Below are 20417 nucleotides of genomic sequence, written 5' to 3'. Positions count from 1 at the left end.
AAGTCTGTTTAAATGTTTGCCGGTTCCCGCCTCCTTCCCTCCATATCTTGAATCTTGTTACACTCATCATCTGTTTCTTTTAAGAAACTGTACAATCACGTTTGTCTATAACCCAGGTTGCTCGTGCATTGGAGTGTATTTGTGCTTGAAAGAGAAGGACTTCTAGCACCTCTCACAGGACCACCGTCATCGTCCTACACATCCTCCGCTAACACATCAAGCTGTGTAGTTTGTGATACAGAGACAGTGCAGGCCCCAGATAGCCCATTGTTTAATTCTCACGGTAAATAACCGCCCTGTTGAGAGACCATCAGCTAGTTCCTGTCTTCTTCGCTCAACTTTTTGATGTTTTTCAAATGTCAGGATGAGGACTGGCTACCAGGCCATTTGTTAACAGTTTCATATTTTCCCTACGAGGCAATTTTCTGCAATGATATTCTCATCCTGACAATAGCGAGAGAAAAGGGAAAGAGCCATTATTGCCTCGCTCCGTTGACTCAATCACGGCCCTGCTGAACAGCTCGCCATCTTGTCATTACGGTCTCTTTATTTATTTTTGACTCAATTACACTCTCACAGTGCCGTACCACTTATATCTGTACCGAAAAACACACACACATTTATTGCTCGATTGAATTAAATATGATATTACTAAAGAACAACTTGCAATATTACGGAAGAGGGACGTGTGCGCGAGAATCGTTTTCTCAGCGCAGCGACCAGCTTCTCTTTAGGATTTTTCTTCGGCAGGAGAAGCCCGACGTTCATTTGCATTCATTAAAGGCCTTCCCTATCAGGTCGCCTTAGGTCGGACATTATTTTCTGCACAATAATAGAAACGTATATCGAGGCGGGGGACTTTGGCACCGGATCGGGGTGGCGGTGACGCCGGGACAGTAGGGTGGGGGTGGTCTAAGCATGTGCAAAATATATTAATTTGCCTCTTGTCATTTTTGCTTGGATAATTCTAATGTTGTCATGGTAATTTGGGTCCGGGAGGCAGCAGGTCACTTTCCAAACAGAAAGCATGTGCAGTGAGGCTGGATCATTGCGAGGGGCTGATAAGACGCCGTGTGCAGCCTTCAGCTTCATGATGAATCACCCGCTTATCTGCGCAGACCCAAAGAGCCAGTTACCACCGCACGAGACTGACAGTGAGAGAGAGGGAGAGGGAGGGAGGGAGGGAGGGAGGGAGGGAGGGAGAGAGAGAGAGAGAGGGAGAGAGAGAGATTTGTCATTATCAGCAAATAAGGGATAAAATGCTTGCACACAATAACAGCCATGTTCCCTATGCAAACCTTCCTGAATACCTGAATAGGAGCGCTATCAGCTTGCGCCGAGTTTGCGGGGTTTCAAAAACAAACGCGCTACATTTTTATCATCGCTGTTCAATTTTCTTGCCATTGTGTCGGCGAATTTGATACAGTTCCTTCCTGTGGTCTGAAGACTCTGTGTGAAAGGGCCATTATGGGTAAACTGATTTTATGCATGCGACTCAATCAGGACTGGTTTTGTATCTGCGTGTTAGCGTTTCGCTCAGGGATTTTATATGCAAATGTGGTGTTTCACGTTAATGTGTGATTTTAATATAATGGTTATATCATTTTTTATATGATGCAGTGTAAAAATGTATAGAAATTTAAAGACATGGATCATCGCAGAATGTTATCTAGTAACTTATTTTTGATGTTAAAATCCCAAACTTAATTTTTAAATGTCCCTTTGCTTGCAACAACTTTCCCTATTTGAAAAATCTAATATTTACGCTAAGAACACTTACCGTGTGAGATAAGAGGGCTAAACATGCACACGCATCCCGTCTATCAGCTTTACATGTACTTCTTGCTAAACTAAAATGCTTCGTGCCATAGCTCTACTGCCTCTCTCTCTCACTCAACTGCTGTGTGCTGAAGAAGTGGTGAATAGTCTTTGATAACTGCTGATGAGGTGTCAGGATTTGTCCTTCCTTTTTCACACATATTGCCATGGAGCAACCTCTCAACTTCTGCCTGTGCCAGTGTTGGAGAAGCTGCTTTTAGGCTATGATGTTGAGCGACTTGTACCTGAATGTGTACCTGAATTATAACCTCATAATTTGTACCTGGTACAGTATATGTGCAAATGGACAATTCCATCCAATAACCATGGAAAATATGTTCCTATGCTGTAAAACAAATCTTGTAAAAAAATCAGCGGAGTCACCAGAAAATACCAGAAAATAACACGTTTTTTACGTCACATTATTAAGTTTTTCATGTTACATTATTACGTTTTTCATGTTTTTCTTATACATTTGCAGTCTTTTTTGCAGTCTACATTATTTAATATGTTTTAAAAATTAGCAAATAAATCTGGGAAAAAATTCTGTAAAATTAGCTACAGTTTTTTTTACAGCGTACAGTTTTCACCATACTGATAACTAACTCAAATGCCAATATTTGGTGGTTTGAAAACCAATGTCAGGTCTCTCTTAAAGATTTTTAATTTATTTATTTAAAGCATGATGTTCCATAGTCTGATAAGTTGCACCAACAGTCTATATTCCTCATAAATCTGCAAATAAAATAGAAAAAATGGTATGCTCTATTAAGAGTCATCCCTTCTCCATTTGTGGGTTATTTTTGCTTCTGGTTTGTGCATTTTAATTCAAAGAAATCTACAAAGTATGTTCTCTCTCAAAAACGGTATAAACATCTTTAGTTCCCCTTTATAAAATAGAAAACACGCATAGACTGATATTTTTATGATATCTAGACCCTATAAACATTGGTTAAGTAAAATATAAGCAAATGGTTCATTTCTGGTAATAACAACTTTCTTTGAGAGTTTATCTTTTAAGTTTTGACTGAAAACGTCACATAACGCCGGAATTGGCCATAAAGATGTATGTGTTTCTGTGTGTGGATATGTCTATATATGAATGGCTGTCCAACATATGAAAATATGTTTTATGAGATCGCGTTTGACTTTTGCATTGTAGCTAGATTGTGGAAAACTGACAGCACTTTGCAAACAGCTTAGGGACTGTCATCCCGCTGAAAATTGTAAATTAGCGGCATCTCTACTTTCAGTTATTCCACCAACACTGCTGGATTCCAAACACTTTTTGTTGTTTGTTTGTTAAATTGTCTGTCTTTTCCCCCATCTCCTGGTTTAGCCCGAGGGCAGCGCTTAAATCTCCAGAGAGTCCATCTAGATACACAAGTTCTCATGTAATCTCGCCGCTTTTTACTGAAGTTCGTAAATGAATCACTGTCTGAAAACGCGCCGCATGGTTTCCGAGCTCTAATTAGAAAGCCTGTACGCCTTTCTTTCATTTCTTTAACATTTAGCACATCGCTAGCTCTCTGTCTACAAGCTGCGGTCCTTCCATTTGTTCATTAGCGCTAGATTTTTATATATTAGGAAAATGGAAGAAATGTAAATGGCAACGTAATAGATATTCATGAACTTCGGAAGCCATGCATATGCATGAACTCGCGGATGCATAATTCACAGTTGCTAAGACTGATTCAGTTTGATTCCTTAAAGCAGCACGAAGTGGAAAGAGAAAGATGGAGGGAGAGAAGAGAGCGATTTTGGGAATGGGGTGAATTGTCCAAACAGGCTCAATACAGTTGTTGTAAAGTTGTGGGAGGGGGGCTTATTTGTTACGTATTGAATGGTTTTCGGGGGTCTCTATGTGGTGTGGAGTCCTTCACCTCAGGTCACACAGAACAGTAGCTTCTCACTTTATGTTCTTATTCAACTTCCTTCAATGTTCTGTATGGTTATGAACAGAGCGGTATGGCTGAAGAATCCCATTCTGATGCGTTCATTCATTATAAGTCATTTCTGCCTTTGCGGGCCGTCTCAAAAGAAGCTCCTTTGCCTGCTCAGTCCATTTCAGAAATATAATGGAAAACCCACCAGAACAGCTGAGGTACACATTTGTTCTTCCACCCTCCTCTTTTTCTCTCTCCCTCTCATTCTCTGTTTCTCAGAATCGAGGCTTCAAGTATTTTCTTTGACCCGAATCAGTTTTCCTATCCCGAGTCAATACAAATTTAAACAATTAGAATGATTGGCACTTTCCCGATGTCCCTGAAGACGTCTGATTTTATTCAACTCGAAATAGTTAACTAAAGTGAAATGGTTTTTAAAAGGCCTCTTCTGAATAAAAGATGTTGTTTTCTTTCACCTGGTGGCCCCTCGGTGATGTACAACAAGGAAAAAGATAAAGTAAAATGGTCTGCTGTGTGAGCCATTTAATGTTAAAAGAATATTCTTGGATATTTGGAACTTACCATCTATAGTTTCAGTGTGTTAAACGAATGAGAAACACGTTTAGCTAATAATGCGAAACTTGATTGACAGCATGTCAACTGGAAGATTCTTTTAAAGTCAACATGAAATGGAATTGACAATCCATTTTAAGTGTGTAATGTGACATTTCAAAGTGAAAAACGATGAATGTATTTTTGGGGTGGATATTTAGCATCAGTAATTGATTCATGAAAAAGTCATGAACCATGAAAAGCGGGAATTTAACAATAGCACAGAATAAAGCCAGTGGAGGACGTAAAGGGATAGTTTATCCAAAAATGAAGTTTCTTTTTTCTGCAGAAGACATTTCCGAAAATATTTTGAAGAGCGTTGGTAACATTGTTGACCCTTATTGACTTCCATTGAATGGACATAATAACACTGAAACGTTTCTCAAAATATCTTCTTTTGTGTTCCACAGAAGAAAGAGTCACATACAGATTTTATATAACACGATGGTTATCAAGTGATCTCTGAATATTTATTTTGCTTTGAGCTGATTGGACTAAATTCAGTAAGATTTTTGCTCTGAATTGATGCCACATGTCCTCAGTTCTTCGCCCTGGATGAAGTCATGACTTCTGGGCAAATGTGGCTCAAGAGACTGTAGCTTTGTTAAACCCTTTGAGATATGTCAGTCTGCACCGTACTCCTGCCCACAATGCAGGAAGGGAAAGAAATAAAGAGACTCTCTTCAATCTATCACATTGACAGGGTTTCACGCTGAATGGAGAGCAATGCACCAAATATTAGCTGGTTCACTTGAGCTTGGCATTATCTCCACTAACATTAACTATATTATTCACTATATAGATTTGACCTTCTCATTTTCGTGGCTTTTTTCCCTCCTCCTCTTTTCTTGTCTTATTCTTGTGGACATGATATTATTTCTAATTTAGGGGTCGACCTTAGTTTAAAAACGAGGATTGTACATATTCAACCAAGCACATATGATCTTTTAACATACCTTAAAATTTGCCGATGCAAACCAAATGCAGAAAGCTGTAAGCAAACCATTTTTTGAGGCTCAAGAAATTGAAAGATGGCAAAGGTCATGATTCACATGAAGCTTGATATTCCAGAGGAACCTTTTAGTGAATCTCTGAGCTCTTCCTCACTCTTTGATTGTTCACTCTCAGGGCGATTTTTCTCAGGAGGCCTCACTGCTGTGCTGTAGGGACTCTCAGGAGAACAAGTGGCCCATTTGAGTCGTTTGAACTTCTCTTTGGGCCCGACTGCTCTTCTGCCACCTCCCCAGCACTGTGTTGTGTTTTCATGCATGTTCATGAGCCAAGCAGATGACTGAGACTTCACAGAGTTTGTTTTACTTGAAGATTCGAGAGTGTTGTTATAGAGCATCTTGAAGGAGACCAAAAGGATGCCGGTTGCCTGTCGCTAACATTTTTGAATGGGAATTGGCTGTGTGGCATAACATGAGGTAGACAAAGAAAAGAGAACCTGGGTGTTTTGTGAGGTCTGGAAGAAAATTCCTGTCAATCAGTCATATTTCCTTCCTTATTCTAACCATTAGTTTTGAAAATAGAAGGGAATGGAAAGGTGATATAATGCAATTGAAAATGTCAAAATGCCTCCTGCCCTTAAAGTGAGTGAGCCACCCGAAAATTATAACTTTTTGTCATAATTCACTGACCCTCAAGTTGTTCCAAACCTGTATAAATGTATTTTGCCTAGTGAAGACAAAGAAAGATATTTTGAAGAATGTTCGCAACTGACATTTTTGGGACGTCATTGGCTACCATAGTAGGGAAAAAATCATTTTTTTTGTTCTGTAGAACACAGAATGAGATATATTGAAGTATTTTGGAAACATTTTCCTACTATGATAGTCAATGTCGTCCAAGAAATGTCAGTTGCTAATATTTTTTAAATATCTTTCTTTGTGTTCAGCAGATAAATGACATATATACATGTTTGGGACAACTTGGAAGGGGTTAAGTAACTCACAACAGAATTTTCATTTTTGTGTGAATGTCCCCTTAACCTAAAACAATACCTGGAACCTGATTGGTTGAAAGATTTGTTTTTCCTGAAGGAAAGGCACTGCAATTTTTTCATTTTTTGATGATGCAAGTGGTTGTCAGATTAAAAGCTGCAATTAAAATCAATGATTTATGTTTAACGGCATTAAATTATCACATCCGGCTCCCTTGTACTTTTATATTTTCTTTCAAAGATTAAAAAATAGCTTCTTAAAAACTTTCCGAAAAGAACTTTTAACAACGTACAGACTGGCAAAATCAATACCGGGGGAGGGAGTAAGAAATCAAGAGCGCCTGCGGATGGACAGATGATATCAAAAGCAAATAGTGTTTTTCCAGTGTGAGAGAGACCGAACGGCAGGATGGGAGGAAAGTAAAAGTGGCTCATCTTTCTCCTGTCAAAAAGTCAGTCGGATTCTACCGCCACTGCCTTTGTTTTTTAATTCACTGCCGGCGCTGTGTCAAGTAACATAGCTTTCATCTCGAGTGGCTTCTACCCTCCCGTTAATACCCTCCACTTTACAATTCTACCTTTGTGTTCACGCTTCAAATAAACCGCCTTTGTTCTGCTTTCCAACACTGAGAAATCTGCATCACTCAAGTATATTAAATGAGGACTATTACAGTCACACAGAACTGCTCTCCGGGCTCTGGTAAAGACTCCCTTGACAAAACCTGCAGTCATGTTAATCCAAGCATTAATAAACTGAAAGATGTACAACTGTATTCAAATCGTGCTCTGGTGTTTTTCTCCCTGAAAATGAAAGCGGGGGCGGGGGGGGGGGTCGTGATCGGGGATCCGCAGAGGTGACAGTATCACGCCGCACATTCGCCATTGTTCGAACGTCGTTGTGGTATTGAATCTGCAGTTAAGGAGGCTTTAACTGCTGAACTAAATAAAGAGCTGCAGGGGTTCGGCTCTGACTGGGACTGTAATGAATTGAATGCTGGGATATAACCTCTAATGCTCCCTATCAGCCTCGTACATCTGCACCTAATATAACGAGAAGCGCATCACCGCCGCTTGCCTTTGCCTAAGATTAATATTTTGTTTATTGAAATCCTACCGTTTTTCCGTTGCAGCATCATTCATGTTCGTCGATCAGCCGCTCACCTTCGGTTTCTGACAGATTTCATATTCAGCAGAGCAGTTTTTTTACCAGCAGCATCATGGGTAAACCTTGTCGCAACTACCTAAAAATGTAGCACTTTGCTTTTTTTATATGAATGTAATTATTACATTAAAATAAACAAAAACAGACATAAATGGATAGTTCACCAAAAATGAAAATATTGTCATCATTTACTCTCCGAATTGTCATTTCAAACCTGTATGAATTTCTTTCTTATGGGGAACTATTTTGAGTTATGTTGGTATCCGAACAACATCGGCCCCCATTGACTTCCATTGTATAGACACAAAACCAATGCAAGTCAATGGGTTCTGCAAAATTTCTTCTTTTGTGTTCTGCAGAATAAATAGTTAAACAGGTTTAATAGATAACACCCTCAACTTGTTCTAAATCTGTATACATTTCTTAATTTTTAGATATTTGGAAGAATGTCATTAAACAAAAAAAAACTTTCCTCGATTACGGCCATTGTAGGGAAAATAGATACTATGGAATTCAAAGGGGGATGTAATCTGTTTGGTCACTGAGATTCTTCAAAATATCTTTCTTTACGCTCAGCAGAAAAAAAAAAAATTTGTACATGTTTGGAATCAACGGAGTGCATGTAAATGATGACAGAATTTTCATTTTTGGGTGACCTGTCCCTTTAAAAACTACCTTTCGTTTAGATGCAAATTATATGGGATCATACAGTATAGAACTTATCAATAAATGCTGTTGTAAAAAAAATATGTTTCCTTGGCTGAGACAAAAAATATGTTGTAGTGTTTTCTGTTTGTATTGCAGTGCATGTGACGTGATATCCAAAATCGTTCTTCATGTCTTCATAGGAAACCCAATTTTACCTGTCTGGTCATCTCTGTACTAGAATACTAAAATGTTACACGGAAACATCAGTCGGTTTCTTTTGTGGTTAAAGTTTGATAACTATAGTAGCTTTTACGGAGGTGAGTGTGCCCCCTATGATAACACCGACATGCGAGGAAGGCGAGTTCTCAGCTGTTTGAGGCCACACCTCGTCTATAGCGAGCTGTAAAGGACGAGCAAAAATGTTATTGCTTTTTTCATCAGGGCGAAAATTACACTACTTCTCTCCGAGAGCGAGCTGAATTTTCGCACTCTCAGTCCAGTACTTCTGCAGTGCGGTCATCGATCCGAGCAGATAGGAGAAGGAGGGTGGGAGGAAGTGAGTAAGCAGGTGCGAGAGAGAAAGAGAGAGATGGGAAAGGTTAAGCTAGCTCCTTCGGCTAGTGGCCCAGGGGTTTGCTGGGGCTTTGCCGCCGTGAGGTACCCGGCTTGATTCCGCTCCCGCTTCATTTTGGAACGAAACAACCTTTGTCCTGCTGTCATTTTCTTCACGCACTCCTCACAGCCTGCCACTCACACCTGCCGTAATGAATGCTGACACATCCGGATTTGCTCTTAAATTTGCGAATTTGAACGGAAAGGCCTGCCAATGTTTTTGAGACCTTATTTACATACTAATTAACTGGCATAATTACTGCATTTTTAAACGATTAATATGATTATAATACGAAATGCATGTACACTAGAAACACCAGATGGAGAACGTACTGTGTAGATGCTAGAATTCATGCAATATTAACATAAATAGAAACAAAAATAATATTATAACAATTTTTTTTTACTGTAGACTTTTTTTATGCGAGTCATTATATATATTTGAATGGGGGGTTATGAAGGTACCTGGTGACAGTAAGTAAAACTAATATATTACAATTTATTTTTTAAATATGTTTTTTTAAATAGCTTTTTTATATTCTTTCCTTAAACTTCTATACGTTGTATAATTATATGTTCAAACCGAAATCATGCATTTTAAATTCATTTAAATTTTTCTTCTTTGCATTAAAATATTCATGCAATATTGTGAGGAAAAGTGTGCATTTTTTTATCAGACTTTTGGGAAACTTTCCACTTGATGTATTGTAGTATTAGGATGCCTGGATACCCCATTTCCCATGCCGCCCTTTTGGCTTGAAGACAAGGCTCGCCTCACCATTTGTTGGTTCTACTAGTGAGACATAACTTGCACTTTGCTGGCTTCCAGGCATAATATGTCCTGATGGAAGGGCCATTCGCCATGCTAAAGCAGGGAAGAGGGGATAATCTTGGCATATTAAAGCCCCATAAATAAAATACCATTGTGACCTGTTGGTCCCAAACAGCTTGCAAACTGAAATGGCGGTGGGATTCATCACAAGACCCTCTGGTCACCACCGCACTGTCCTGACAGTGTGGATAAATCTTGGTTGGCCCACTTGTGCTGTTCCGGTGCCGTGCCTCAAGCCGAATGAAGTAATGACTGTCTGTAACATCAGCTGGTGCCCCCTCTTCAGGCCAGGTTCTCCTAATGCCACCCCATCTCTGACCAGGAGCCTTCTGGCTCCACGCTTACTCTCATTCTGTCTGGATACAGGCCGTGGTGGCAGTTTGTAGGTGACTGGAGCGATGCTGAGATGCTGAACTAATAGCAGACACTTTTCACGAATAAAGTACAAAATAGTTTTTTGATTCCCAGCAAATGGTCTGTGAATAGATGTACTTATCGGAGAAAATGCAGTTAACGTTTTCAGCTGTTTCATTTACTGTTCATGTTATATGAGATTCTGTATCTTATCTCAATACTGTAAATAAATCATAATAATAATGGTTATTTATAGTTAATTACTTGTTATATACTGTACTTATTTTATATTAAAATATATTAATAAAATATATTTTATTAAAATATAAATTAATACAAATAGTTTTAAGATAGTTTTTTTTACAGTTTTATTAGTTTTTTATTTTAAGAATATTATTTGATTTGAGATAAGATCAAGACCATGAAGTTGTGAAATGTTTTTTTTATTTTTGTAGTCAACATGTCCATAATATTACATTTTAATTTAATATAAAGCTTTAAGTCATAAAATGTTGTTGCTAATAATATTTAACATTACATATCACATCAATACCATGTCCGTATCGAATATCTATTAATCAGGGTTCTTAAAAAAAGATAAAATTCTATATATTATCAAGTCATTTTATGTTAATACAAAAAACGTGGGATTTGTGCCTCTTAAAGGGATATTTCAACAATTTTTTTATTTTCTGTTATCCCTCTGCATAAATAATCTTAGGTTTGTTCTTGCGGCAGTTGACGCAGGCTATGGATTAAGTTCCAGTGGCGAATGGGGTTATTTTTCGTTTTGTTCCAATAGGATGACATTTTCTGTGTGCAGGAGCTTTCGTCACCATCATTTGCAGGAAAAACAAGCCTCAGGTTCATGCGCAGCAAAGATAAAACGGAAGCTAGACATCATCAACGTAAAGAGCACTGTTGATTCGCTTCAGAAGACCTTTGTTAAGACCACGAAGCTGTGTCAAGCGGTTCTTTGATCGATGGATGCACTTTTTGGAGCTTCAAAAAGTTGACGCCCATTCACTCCAATTCTACCGCTTGGAAGTAGAATTATACGTGGTATTATAACTCCGACTTCATTGTTCTTCAAGAAGAAAGTCACATTCATTCCGGACACCTTGAGGATGAGTAAAACAAGGACATTTTGTCTGACTCTGACATATCCCTTTAACATCATGGGAAACCAAAGTGCACCATATTTGTGAAAAGTCCCACCATGGAATACCCTAAAGAGTGGGCCGAAAGTCTCTCCTGTACACTGTTATATGTGGAGCTCATGAAGCTTTGGTCCGAAAGCGTCTCTGTTGGAATTTTGCTGCTTTTTGGTTTATTGCAACACTTCACCACTGTCGGTGTAGTTATGTCAAGAGGTAGTTGATATGCAGTAGAAGCTTTGTTTCCCTGAGCACTTCTACAGGAGCCAGCAATCTGTGCCAAACCCCCTGTTGTCACCTTCTCAAGAGCAGCACACATTGACTGTTTGCACACTACAAATCTCGCATTACTTGTGCCTTTCCATGCCCGCAGGAAATAAATGATACAGAAACCGGACAATGTTATGTTTAACTATTTTTATTTGCAGTGGAACTCAATCCATAAATAAAGCAGCGGGTCACTTAATCACAATTGCATATTTTGTTTTACTTTAAAGCCTTAATCAAGCTGAAAAGGTTATTCCCAAGCATCTGAGAGTTAGAATCTGGCAGTTGTTTTAGTGAGAATCTGTTATCGTTGCTGTTGCCCAATGCCAATGTGGTTGTTAATAAAATGAAACTCGACTACAGAAAGGCCAAACGGTGTTGTGTTTCTGGATCACATTACGTCACCGGCAGCGGCACACCAGAAGAGACGGAGACTCATGATGGGTGTCTCGGAGCCGAGCCGCCCTTTGAAAGAGCGCCTAGATGTAGTATCCTGGAAAAATCCTGTTGTTACAGTCCCTACAGTACACCCAAATGATGAATACTAGGCTAATAAATGGTACCCAAGAACTGTTAGGAGAGTAAATGAAGACTGAATTTTGATACTGATGTGGGCCTTTCCAAAATCACATCCGGAATTTAAAGTAAATATGTATTCAAAAGTATTTGAAAGTATTTTTTTTAAGAGTTTTGATTGATAAAAATAAAAAAAATGATTTTAAAGAAAGAATACACAGTATTTTATACTGTCATATTTGAAGGTATTTGGTAAATAAGTGAGACTTTGTTTTGTAGCCATTGTGTTGTTAATTCGTCAAGAATTACATGTCCCTACACATTGTTCGCAGCAAATCGGTCATCTTTTTCTTTTTCACAGTAATTAACGTCTTTATAGTAAATGAATTCAGATTGTTTCTGCTTCTCACTGACAGACGCTGCTACATGCCAGGATTTACACAGGATTTCGGTCCAAAGCTCTCTACGCAACGTTCGTACGCAATGGCTCTGATAATTAAACCTTTTAAGGGCATAATGAGCTTATCGGAGGGGGTGGTGATGGCGGGGTGATCGTCTGCACCTAATCTCATCTGTTTCTCATCTTCAGGCTGTCAGTTAAGAGCGTAGATTTACATACATTTACATCATGCCTGGTCGACGCGACAACAGAGATGCGCTGATGAGCCGATAACCAAGTGGAGTAATCTGTCACGACGTGTACCTAGTTAGGGGTAGCTGGAGTTTACCACCTGTCCGTCCAATTGATGGTTTTACCTTGTCTTTGTGTTGGTCTTTTGGCTTTCATGTAGATGTCCACAGTGTGGGGAGTCGCTAAAAACAGATTTGCCGCATGAGTGGAGAGGTTTAGCACGGCTGGAACTGAAATCACTGCTTATCCAGCCAGCAAAACAGTGCGGGGGACCCCCACCTCATAAAGGGCCTGTTGTTTGTCAAATATATATGTTCCCCTTCTGCACAGTGTTTTGTCATGGTGGACCTGGATCAGGCATCACTCTGAAATGAGTTATCAGAGCGACAGGTGTAGACATTTGACATCAAAGGGAAATAAATACTAGGTTTAGATCTGTGCGCAAACACGTTTGATGTATCGGAGTAGCTATTCTCATCAATTATTGATCCATGAACCTTAACCACAAATGTCCAGTTCTTGGAAAGGGGACAGAAATGTCTCCTTGGAGGCAGTTTGAACATGGACTTGGATCTTTAACGGCTTGCGGTGTCTGGATGTGTGAATGTTTTCAAACTAACTGGCAGTGTCAGGCATAACAAAGGACAGATAGTTGACGTTTTTAATATTTTTTATGATGATTCGCAAAGAATTAAGTGCATCATTGCTATCATTGTTTGTTGATTCACTCTCAATATTCCAAAGGAATTATGAAAATCAGATGATGGTGCAAAACGAAATCTTTGCATGATCTCGAAGGTTCATTTTGAGTGCTATCCACAGGCCAACATAGATAATAAGTAAACAAAGAGATATAAAACAATACTGCACAAGAGTCTATTCACTGAAGTCCCTTAACTTCTTAAAAATTGAAAGTTTTTGCCGTTGAATTTTTACTTTGTCTCTTGGAGAGCTTTGTAGACATTCTTTCTTTTAATTGTGTTGTTTCGAAATGGTTTATTTTGCATTGCTTTCTGTCAAAAACTATTTTTAATTTAATCAGTGTTCATTTGTTAAATTAACAATTTATTTACCATCCATATCGGCCCGAAATTACGCAAGATACACAGAGTAACTCCACGAATTTAAAGTGTGTGAAATCTGATCCGTCGTCCTTGAGAGAAAAAGCAAGCCGTGCTCCTTTAGCATTGATTTTCTAGCAGATAAAAAGAGAGGGAACAAATGTGATGGAAGATGGGAGACGTAAGCTTGAGAGTTTGCGGTAGGCGAGGGAGCAGATTCGGCACCCAGCGGTGGCAGTCACTTCCAATTCCTTTATGCAAATAAACGTCTCCTCTACCACCCAGCCGTGGTGCTAAATGAGACCTGCCTCTGAATATCCATTTCCTCGTCTGCCACTGTTTATTTTTTATCGGCGGGTTTGTTTGCTCGATCACATGCACGTAAAGACCTGCACAGGCGTGATGAGGCACTGAGATGAGTTCGGACTTCTTTCTCATGAGCTAATCGTGTCATTGATTTACCTGCGTGGACTGCGTCTGCAAAAGACACGGTTGCTCGGACTGTTTGGTCTGGCTTTTTGTCCCATATTTTTTATGTTGGATGTGTATCTGTTTTCCGCAGTTTAACACCAGGTGATAAAAATGCTATTTTTTATTGTGTTATATTAATGTTTAGCTCAAATTAAATAGAGAACTTAAGTGTATGTAACCCTGTAATTTGTGAAACTTTAATAATTTGAATTGTTGACTGAATATTAATAGTTAAAGTTAAATACATTTGTTTTTACAATGGTAATACATATTTTAAATATGAATGTGTGTATGCACTTTACACAATGTTTTAAACAGTGCTTTGAAAATTCAGTCACTTCACGTTGCACTTCCCCTTTCTGTAAAATGCTTTTAGTCACAAAACTTGCTTTCGTCCCCGATAAATAATTCAAAACATCTGATTACATTTTTTTGCGGCATGTGTTTGCTACGGCGTGACATGTACGTACTCGTGCGTTTGACACGAGGAGAGAGGTGGAGTCTGTTTTTCTTTCTGTACTGTGGAGGATTTAGCGAGCGGTGATATGGCAGGTGGTAGATTCCACTCCCTGGCGGCTGAGTGAATTTAACCAAGTGTTGGATTGCCTCCTCTCCATCCCTCGCCTGCATGTAAACACAATCTCCCCCTGTCTGACTGCGCATCCGCTGACTCGTATTCCCCCCATCCTCCCTCTGATACCTTCCACAGTTAATAAAAAAATGGCCCCACAGACATTCCAATTATATTTCCGACTTAAATGAAAACATGCTGTCAAGCATCTCTGCGCAGTTGTAGTAGAGCGAGATTGCATCAGGTTTGTCATGAGTGAGCAATTTAGGATAAAGTTTGATTTTGGAAATGTGTAATTTTCGCCATTTTTCTTTTAGAGGCAGATGTTGCGACCCCTGGTTTACTCACCAGCTGCATGTGTTGTTATGAGATCACAATGCCTGTATACTTTTCCTCATAACGCTGGCGCTATAAAAGCCTATAAAGAGATGTGGCTCTGAGGGCCGAATGTGCGGACCCTGTTAATAAGAAGAATAAATCTTAAGGCGAGCTACAGTTCGCTCTCACAAACTACATTTAAACACAGTTTTATCGACGCTCAGATAGGATCTGCCCCTTCCATGCCTGTCATAAAACAGGCATTAGCGTGGCATTTACTCATTGTACCGGGTGCACAGCGCGTATTAGACAGTGACCAAGCTAAGGACGGCCTGTAAAAAGACCACTTGTTCAGTCAATTAACAGTAATGGTGTTTAATGGCAAACTAGCGCAACCACCTAGGGTGTGCCATAGGGGCTTTTAATGGCACTGTCCCCTTGAGCCCGGGGAGAGCTTGTGCAATTTGCCATCCTGCACCGTGTGCCGCCACATCTCTCCAGCCGCTAATTAATTCCTCAATACATAAGAGCACTTTAAGGACACGTGGCGCGATGGCTTGTTTCTTATCGATCTGCGCGGGCTGAGCTCGGGGTCTCGCCACCCGTAGCCCCTCAGAGTCCCGGGCACAGGCGCAAGAGCTAACAAGTAAAGGTCAGGGCCATTTTGAATGCAGCACATTCGCATATGTAAGCGGCATTAGCCTTCCAGATTCTCCGAAACGTTCCCACATCTCGAGGGAGAATTGTGTAACGCTGTCATGGCCCAGGAGATCTAATGGAGTTTTCTGCTTTGTTTCATTGAGGTTTAAGTTTTGTTTCATATCTGTATTTGAATAGACACACGAGACAAGATGAGTATGCTAGAGATTGTGTACATCTCACCTCAAATAATTTAGTTTTTGGCTAATTACAATCTGTTGTGTCTTTGCAAATCGGAGGACAGTTTGGGACATTTTTTAAGTATCTTGTATACACTAGAGGAGAAGTTTGTTCTGACAAAAGATCAAAACTTAAGCAACATGTCCTTACTCTCCACATAATTCCATTACTGTCTTAGAGAAACAGTTGAGATATTGTAGAGATCTTGAAATGGCCGTCTGTTCTCCTGCTGTAAGACTAGTAGGAACAATTCAAAGAGTTTGTCTTCAAACTCATGAATCTCCCTTCTTTTTACCTCATCCCTCTCAGCGAATATAAAAGCGGGACTGTTATCTCTAGGGGCCGCACGGCCCCCTTACATTCTGAAGAGACAGCTATTCTCCTCAAGCTTTTCTTTCATAGTAGGTAGAGAGAACGAGTGGACTAAGATTAGGAACAGTACGGGTGTGGGACCACGTTCACCTTGGTGCTGCCTCTTTCTCTCAGTGTGTGTGTGTGTGCCCTCAAGAGCTTCTTATCTGAAAATCCGATGGCCGCAGGCAGGCAGAATCTATCCTTGAATAAACGTCCTCTATTGAAAGGCCTGAATGCGACGGGATAGTTTGATGGTAGCAATGCTGAACTGGAAGTGTGGGATTTACATTTGTGCATTGGGTCAGTGAATATAGGACAATAATATAAATATCAAAAAATATTAAAGCGATAGTTCACCCCAAAAAAAAATCTGCCATCATTTAAATTTGACTTTCTTCTGAAGAACACAAAAGAAGATATTTTTATGAATGCTGGTAACCAAACAACGGTGTAACCCAAATGTATGGACACGAAACCAATGCAGGTCAATGGGGTCCTGTGTTCTCTGGGTTATGAGTGTCTATCATACACAATTCAAATCTCAGTATTTGTTTATTGGTTAAAGCTTTATTAACTCAATCATTCACTGAATCAACCTTTTCATCTTCTCTGACCGCTACGCCGCCATCAAAGTGACAGAAGTGCGGGGGACAGATGCAGTCTTTTGCTACAGCTTAGAAGTAATATCTCTGAGGTTTGAGTTGTGACATAAAGACAGGTGACACAGGTATTCACTGTAGGAATGAGAGAAAAGTAGGAAGCAAGAGAGAGAAAGAGACTGGTTATGAGGAAAGACAGTTACATATGAGCCTGACTTGAGGGCTGTCTCCTCCCATCATGCTTAAGTGCAGCAGCAGCCAGGAGTCTCTCCTCTATCTGGACAGAGTAAGATGCAGTCAATTGCAGGCCTATAAACTAGCGTCCAACAACATGGACAACATAATTACAAATCCGACATGCATCACACTGTTTGCGATAGGCTTGATAGTGTATATTCCCGCTTTTCAGTATCGGACTGTTAATGGTAGTAGTTTCTCAGAAAAATCCATTTACTTTTGCATGAACATTTTCATTAGGTTGGCTACTATGATGGATTAAGTGCATACAACATTATGTTGTGGATATAATGAGTGCTTAAGAAGATAGCTAGGAGTTGACATTAGTATTACCATGAAACCCAGTTAGTGCTAGTAGAGCTCAGAATATACAGCATATTTAAATTGATTCAATTGAAATGAGGCTGTGAGGGACACTAGTTGTGCTGTTGTGTTCCTGCATGTGCAGTTTAGCCACCGAAACACTAGGATTACAAGATTCTCAGTTTCTCAGTGGACAGAAATCTTTGGGAAATATTGAGAAGGCTCAACTTGTAGACAAGTAGGCAACATTGTTTTTGTTTCTGTATAGAGTCAGTTATAAAGGCTTTTCAAGAAGCAGGGCTCCTAACTTTTATTTTGCTAATTCATTTATTTTAAGTTATATTATTCGTTGTTTGTAATACGTCTGTTGAAATGTTAAATATTTAGTGTTAAATAAAGATTTTAAAAGAAATTCTCTTTGAAAATATATATATTTTAAGCAAAATATTAAAACACACCTTTTTATGCAAATAAATCATAAAGAAAAATCAAGAAGAATGTATTTGTGTTCAGAAAAAAGCCATACTGAAGCCCCTCCCCTAAAACTGCCCCTAAACTTAAAGTCACTGGTGCGACAGCAAACCGTACAAAATTGTTCAGATGAGATCATACGAAATTCATACGAATTAGCCAAAACTAGCCACATGTTAAAATAGTAGACAAGTGTGTCATTTTATTTACTTTTGGCCAGGAATTTTCTTTTCGGTTTGGGCTATCGATTATTCACCTCAATATTGTAATTGCGATTATTATTGTTAATAGATTTTACTTTGAAGCTTTAAAATGTGAAACTTTCTGTGAAACCGCTGCATGCCATATTCTTTATATTCTCCATCTAATATAAACAACGATAACAAATAATTATGGGAGTTATGTTCGTAGTAAAAATTATAAAACGAGTGGCTAGAGGACAATTCTAATTAATTCTCTGATTCGCCACTGAATTCTGTGCCAGAACACACGCCGCAAATGGACAGCGGTAATTGAAGCTTTCAGTGATTATGTAATTATTTTGCACGTAATTTTAATCCAGATTAGTTTTTCGATTTATTGTGGAGCCCTAATTTCGGTGCATCCTTAGTTTGAGTCAAATTAAATAGGCCAATTCTCACTGGAATTCATTACTAATTCATGAGGTGGCTAATTCATATGAATTCGGACGTTGGGTATCGCACAAAAAACGCAGGCTTACTAGAAAATGCCATACTGAAGCCCCTCCCCTAACTCTGCCCCTAAACCTAAGGTCACTGGTGCGATAGCATATTGTACAAAATTGTTTGAATGAGATCGTACGAAATTCATACGATTAAGCCAAAACTAGCCACATGTTAAAATATTTACACGAAATGATGTGTAATGTGTTAAAAAGACACATGATGTTTTAAAATAGCATACCACAAAAATATGCCAAACTTTTAAAGAGACTGTGCCAAAGAATGTTTTAACACATTATGCTTCGTTTTGTGTTAAATAAATGAAAGGGACAACACAGATTGTGTTGTTTTTAACACGACAGCAGTTTTTAGAGTGCAGTCACTACCTAAAAAACTGTAGTTGTATCTAAATCATAATTCCTCTGATTAAATCATACTTTCTAGCAAAACACACATTTTCAGGCAGAGAATTTATAAGCATTGAAAAACAGGCTGGTGGATATTATCAAAAACTTTTTCTTTTCCTTTAACACTCATCCATACTTTCCACACAATTTTAACATAAACCATCCTAATCTTAATAAAGAAGCCTGCTTGCCAATTTCGGAAATAAGCAATGTTCCTACTGTTCATTTATGCAACGTGTTTCTCAGATGGAGATCTACTCTTGTAGAGGAGAATAAATATGCGTTGAGTGATAGCAGAGGATAACAGATTTCTCTCGGCCTTGGCGATAGAGACAGTCAGGGTGATCTTTATTGGATGTGATTGAGGGTGATGAGGAACTCTAATGCTCGCAGCTCTATTGTTCTCTATGGGGCCGAGTGACTGATGGCTTCTTTTGTGAAAGGAAGGTGTTTTTCAACCCCCTTTGCTTTGGGCCTGATCTCAGAGACCCGTGCTGGACGTGTTTAACATGTGTGCATATCTGTATCACGAGAGCTGCCGTCACGGACAGAGAGGAGAATATATATAAAACATGGGCGTGCCAGTGTGTGATGCCTGGTTGCTTTCAGATGTGGGTCCTTGTAGCAGGGTTTTCCTCAAGGATGAGCAGGTCTCTATCAGGGTCAGATGAGATGGTACCCTTGGGCCGGTGCAGGAATAACATTCTTCAGCGAACATGACCGTGAGCAGGTGTCAGATTTGTGCGTGTTGAAGGAATGTTCAACGTTCCGTACAAGCTCTATTGAGAACATTTTTGGCATAATGTTGATTACCACAAAAAGTCCAAGGAAAAAAATGAAAGTTCTGTCTTTATTTACTCACACTCACGTTGTTCCTGTATGAATTTCTTTGTTCTGATGAACACAGAGAAAGATATTTGGAAGAATGTTTGAAATGCTTTATAAATGTCTTTGTTCTGTTAAACACAAAGAAGATATTTGGAAGAATGTAGGAAAGCAAACAGTTCAGGAGCACTTTTGACTACCATTGTCATTTTACCTACTATGATAGTCAATGGTGGCCAAGAACTGTTTGGTTAAAACTATTCTTCCAAATATCTTTCTCGGTGTTCATCAGAACAATGAAATTTACACAGATTTGGAACAACTTTAGGGTTAGTAAATGATGACAGAATGTTTATTGTGTTTTCTCATTTACTTCAATTGTTTTGCTTTATCGTCACCAATATTGACTATTATGGCACTAATGTTCCTCTCTCTTCTCTTACAGGTAGAAGATGCTATGCTTATGTTTGATAAAACTACAAATAGACATAGAGGTAAGAGGCCATTTCTTCTGTATACTGTTTTGTCTGCATATGCATTAACATTTGTATGCTTACCTGTGTGTTTGATATTCCGAATGTCCTTCAGTTAATCTGAACGCCGATTATTTGTTCAGTCTGAAGGTTTTTCCATGAAGGTACAGGAAGCCCCAGCGCTGTATGTTTCAATATAGCATTATATCTTCGAGGACGTTTCATTTAAGCCCTGAAGGTCAAGGCTAATGCGGTCCAATAAAAGAGCAACGATTTCCACTGTAGCCAATCCATCGACTCTATTTGATTAGGCCGACATTTACCATCG

The 20417-nt window shown here is 39.1% G+C and overlaps 1 protein-coding gene across 13 annotated transcripts in view; it reads left to right on the top strand.

Annotated features, from left to right (window-relative positions):
• msi2b (musashi RNA-binding protein 2b) overlaps positions 1-20417 on the top strand; it is a 224939-nt gene that overhangs the window by 105010 nt on the left and 99512 nt on the right. For all 13 annotated transcript variants that reach the window (XM_056756457.1, XM_056756450.1, XM_056756455.1 and 10 more), the window contains exon 7: positions 20062-20110. In XM_056756457.1, the coding sequence (XP_056612435.1) occupies positions 20062-20110 (49 nt within the window). The remainder of the gene's footprint in view (positions 1-20061; positions 20111-20417) is intronic.

Source organism: Triplophysa dalaica, chromosome 9 (assembly GCF_015846415.1).
Source record: "Triplophysa dalaica isolate WHDGS20190420 chromosome 9, ASM1584641v1, whole genome shotgun sequence".
Classification (NCBI taxonomy): Eukaryota; Metazoa; Chordata; class Actinopteri; order Cypriniformes; family Nemacheilidae; genus Triplophysa; species Triplophysa dalaica.
The sequence above is the reverse complement of the archived record's forward strand: the minus strand, read 5'-3'. Positions and strand labels throughout refer to the sequence as shown.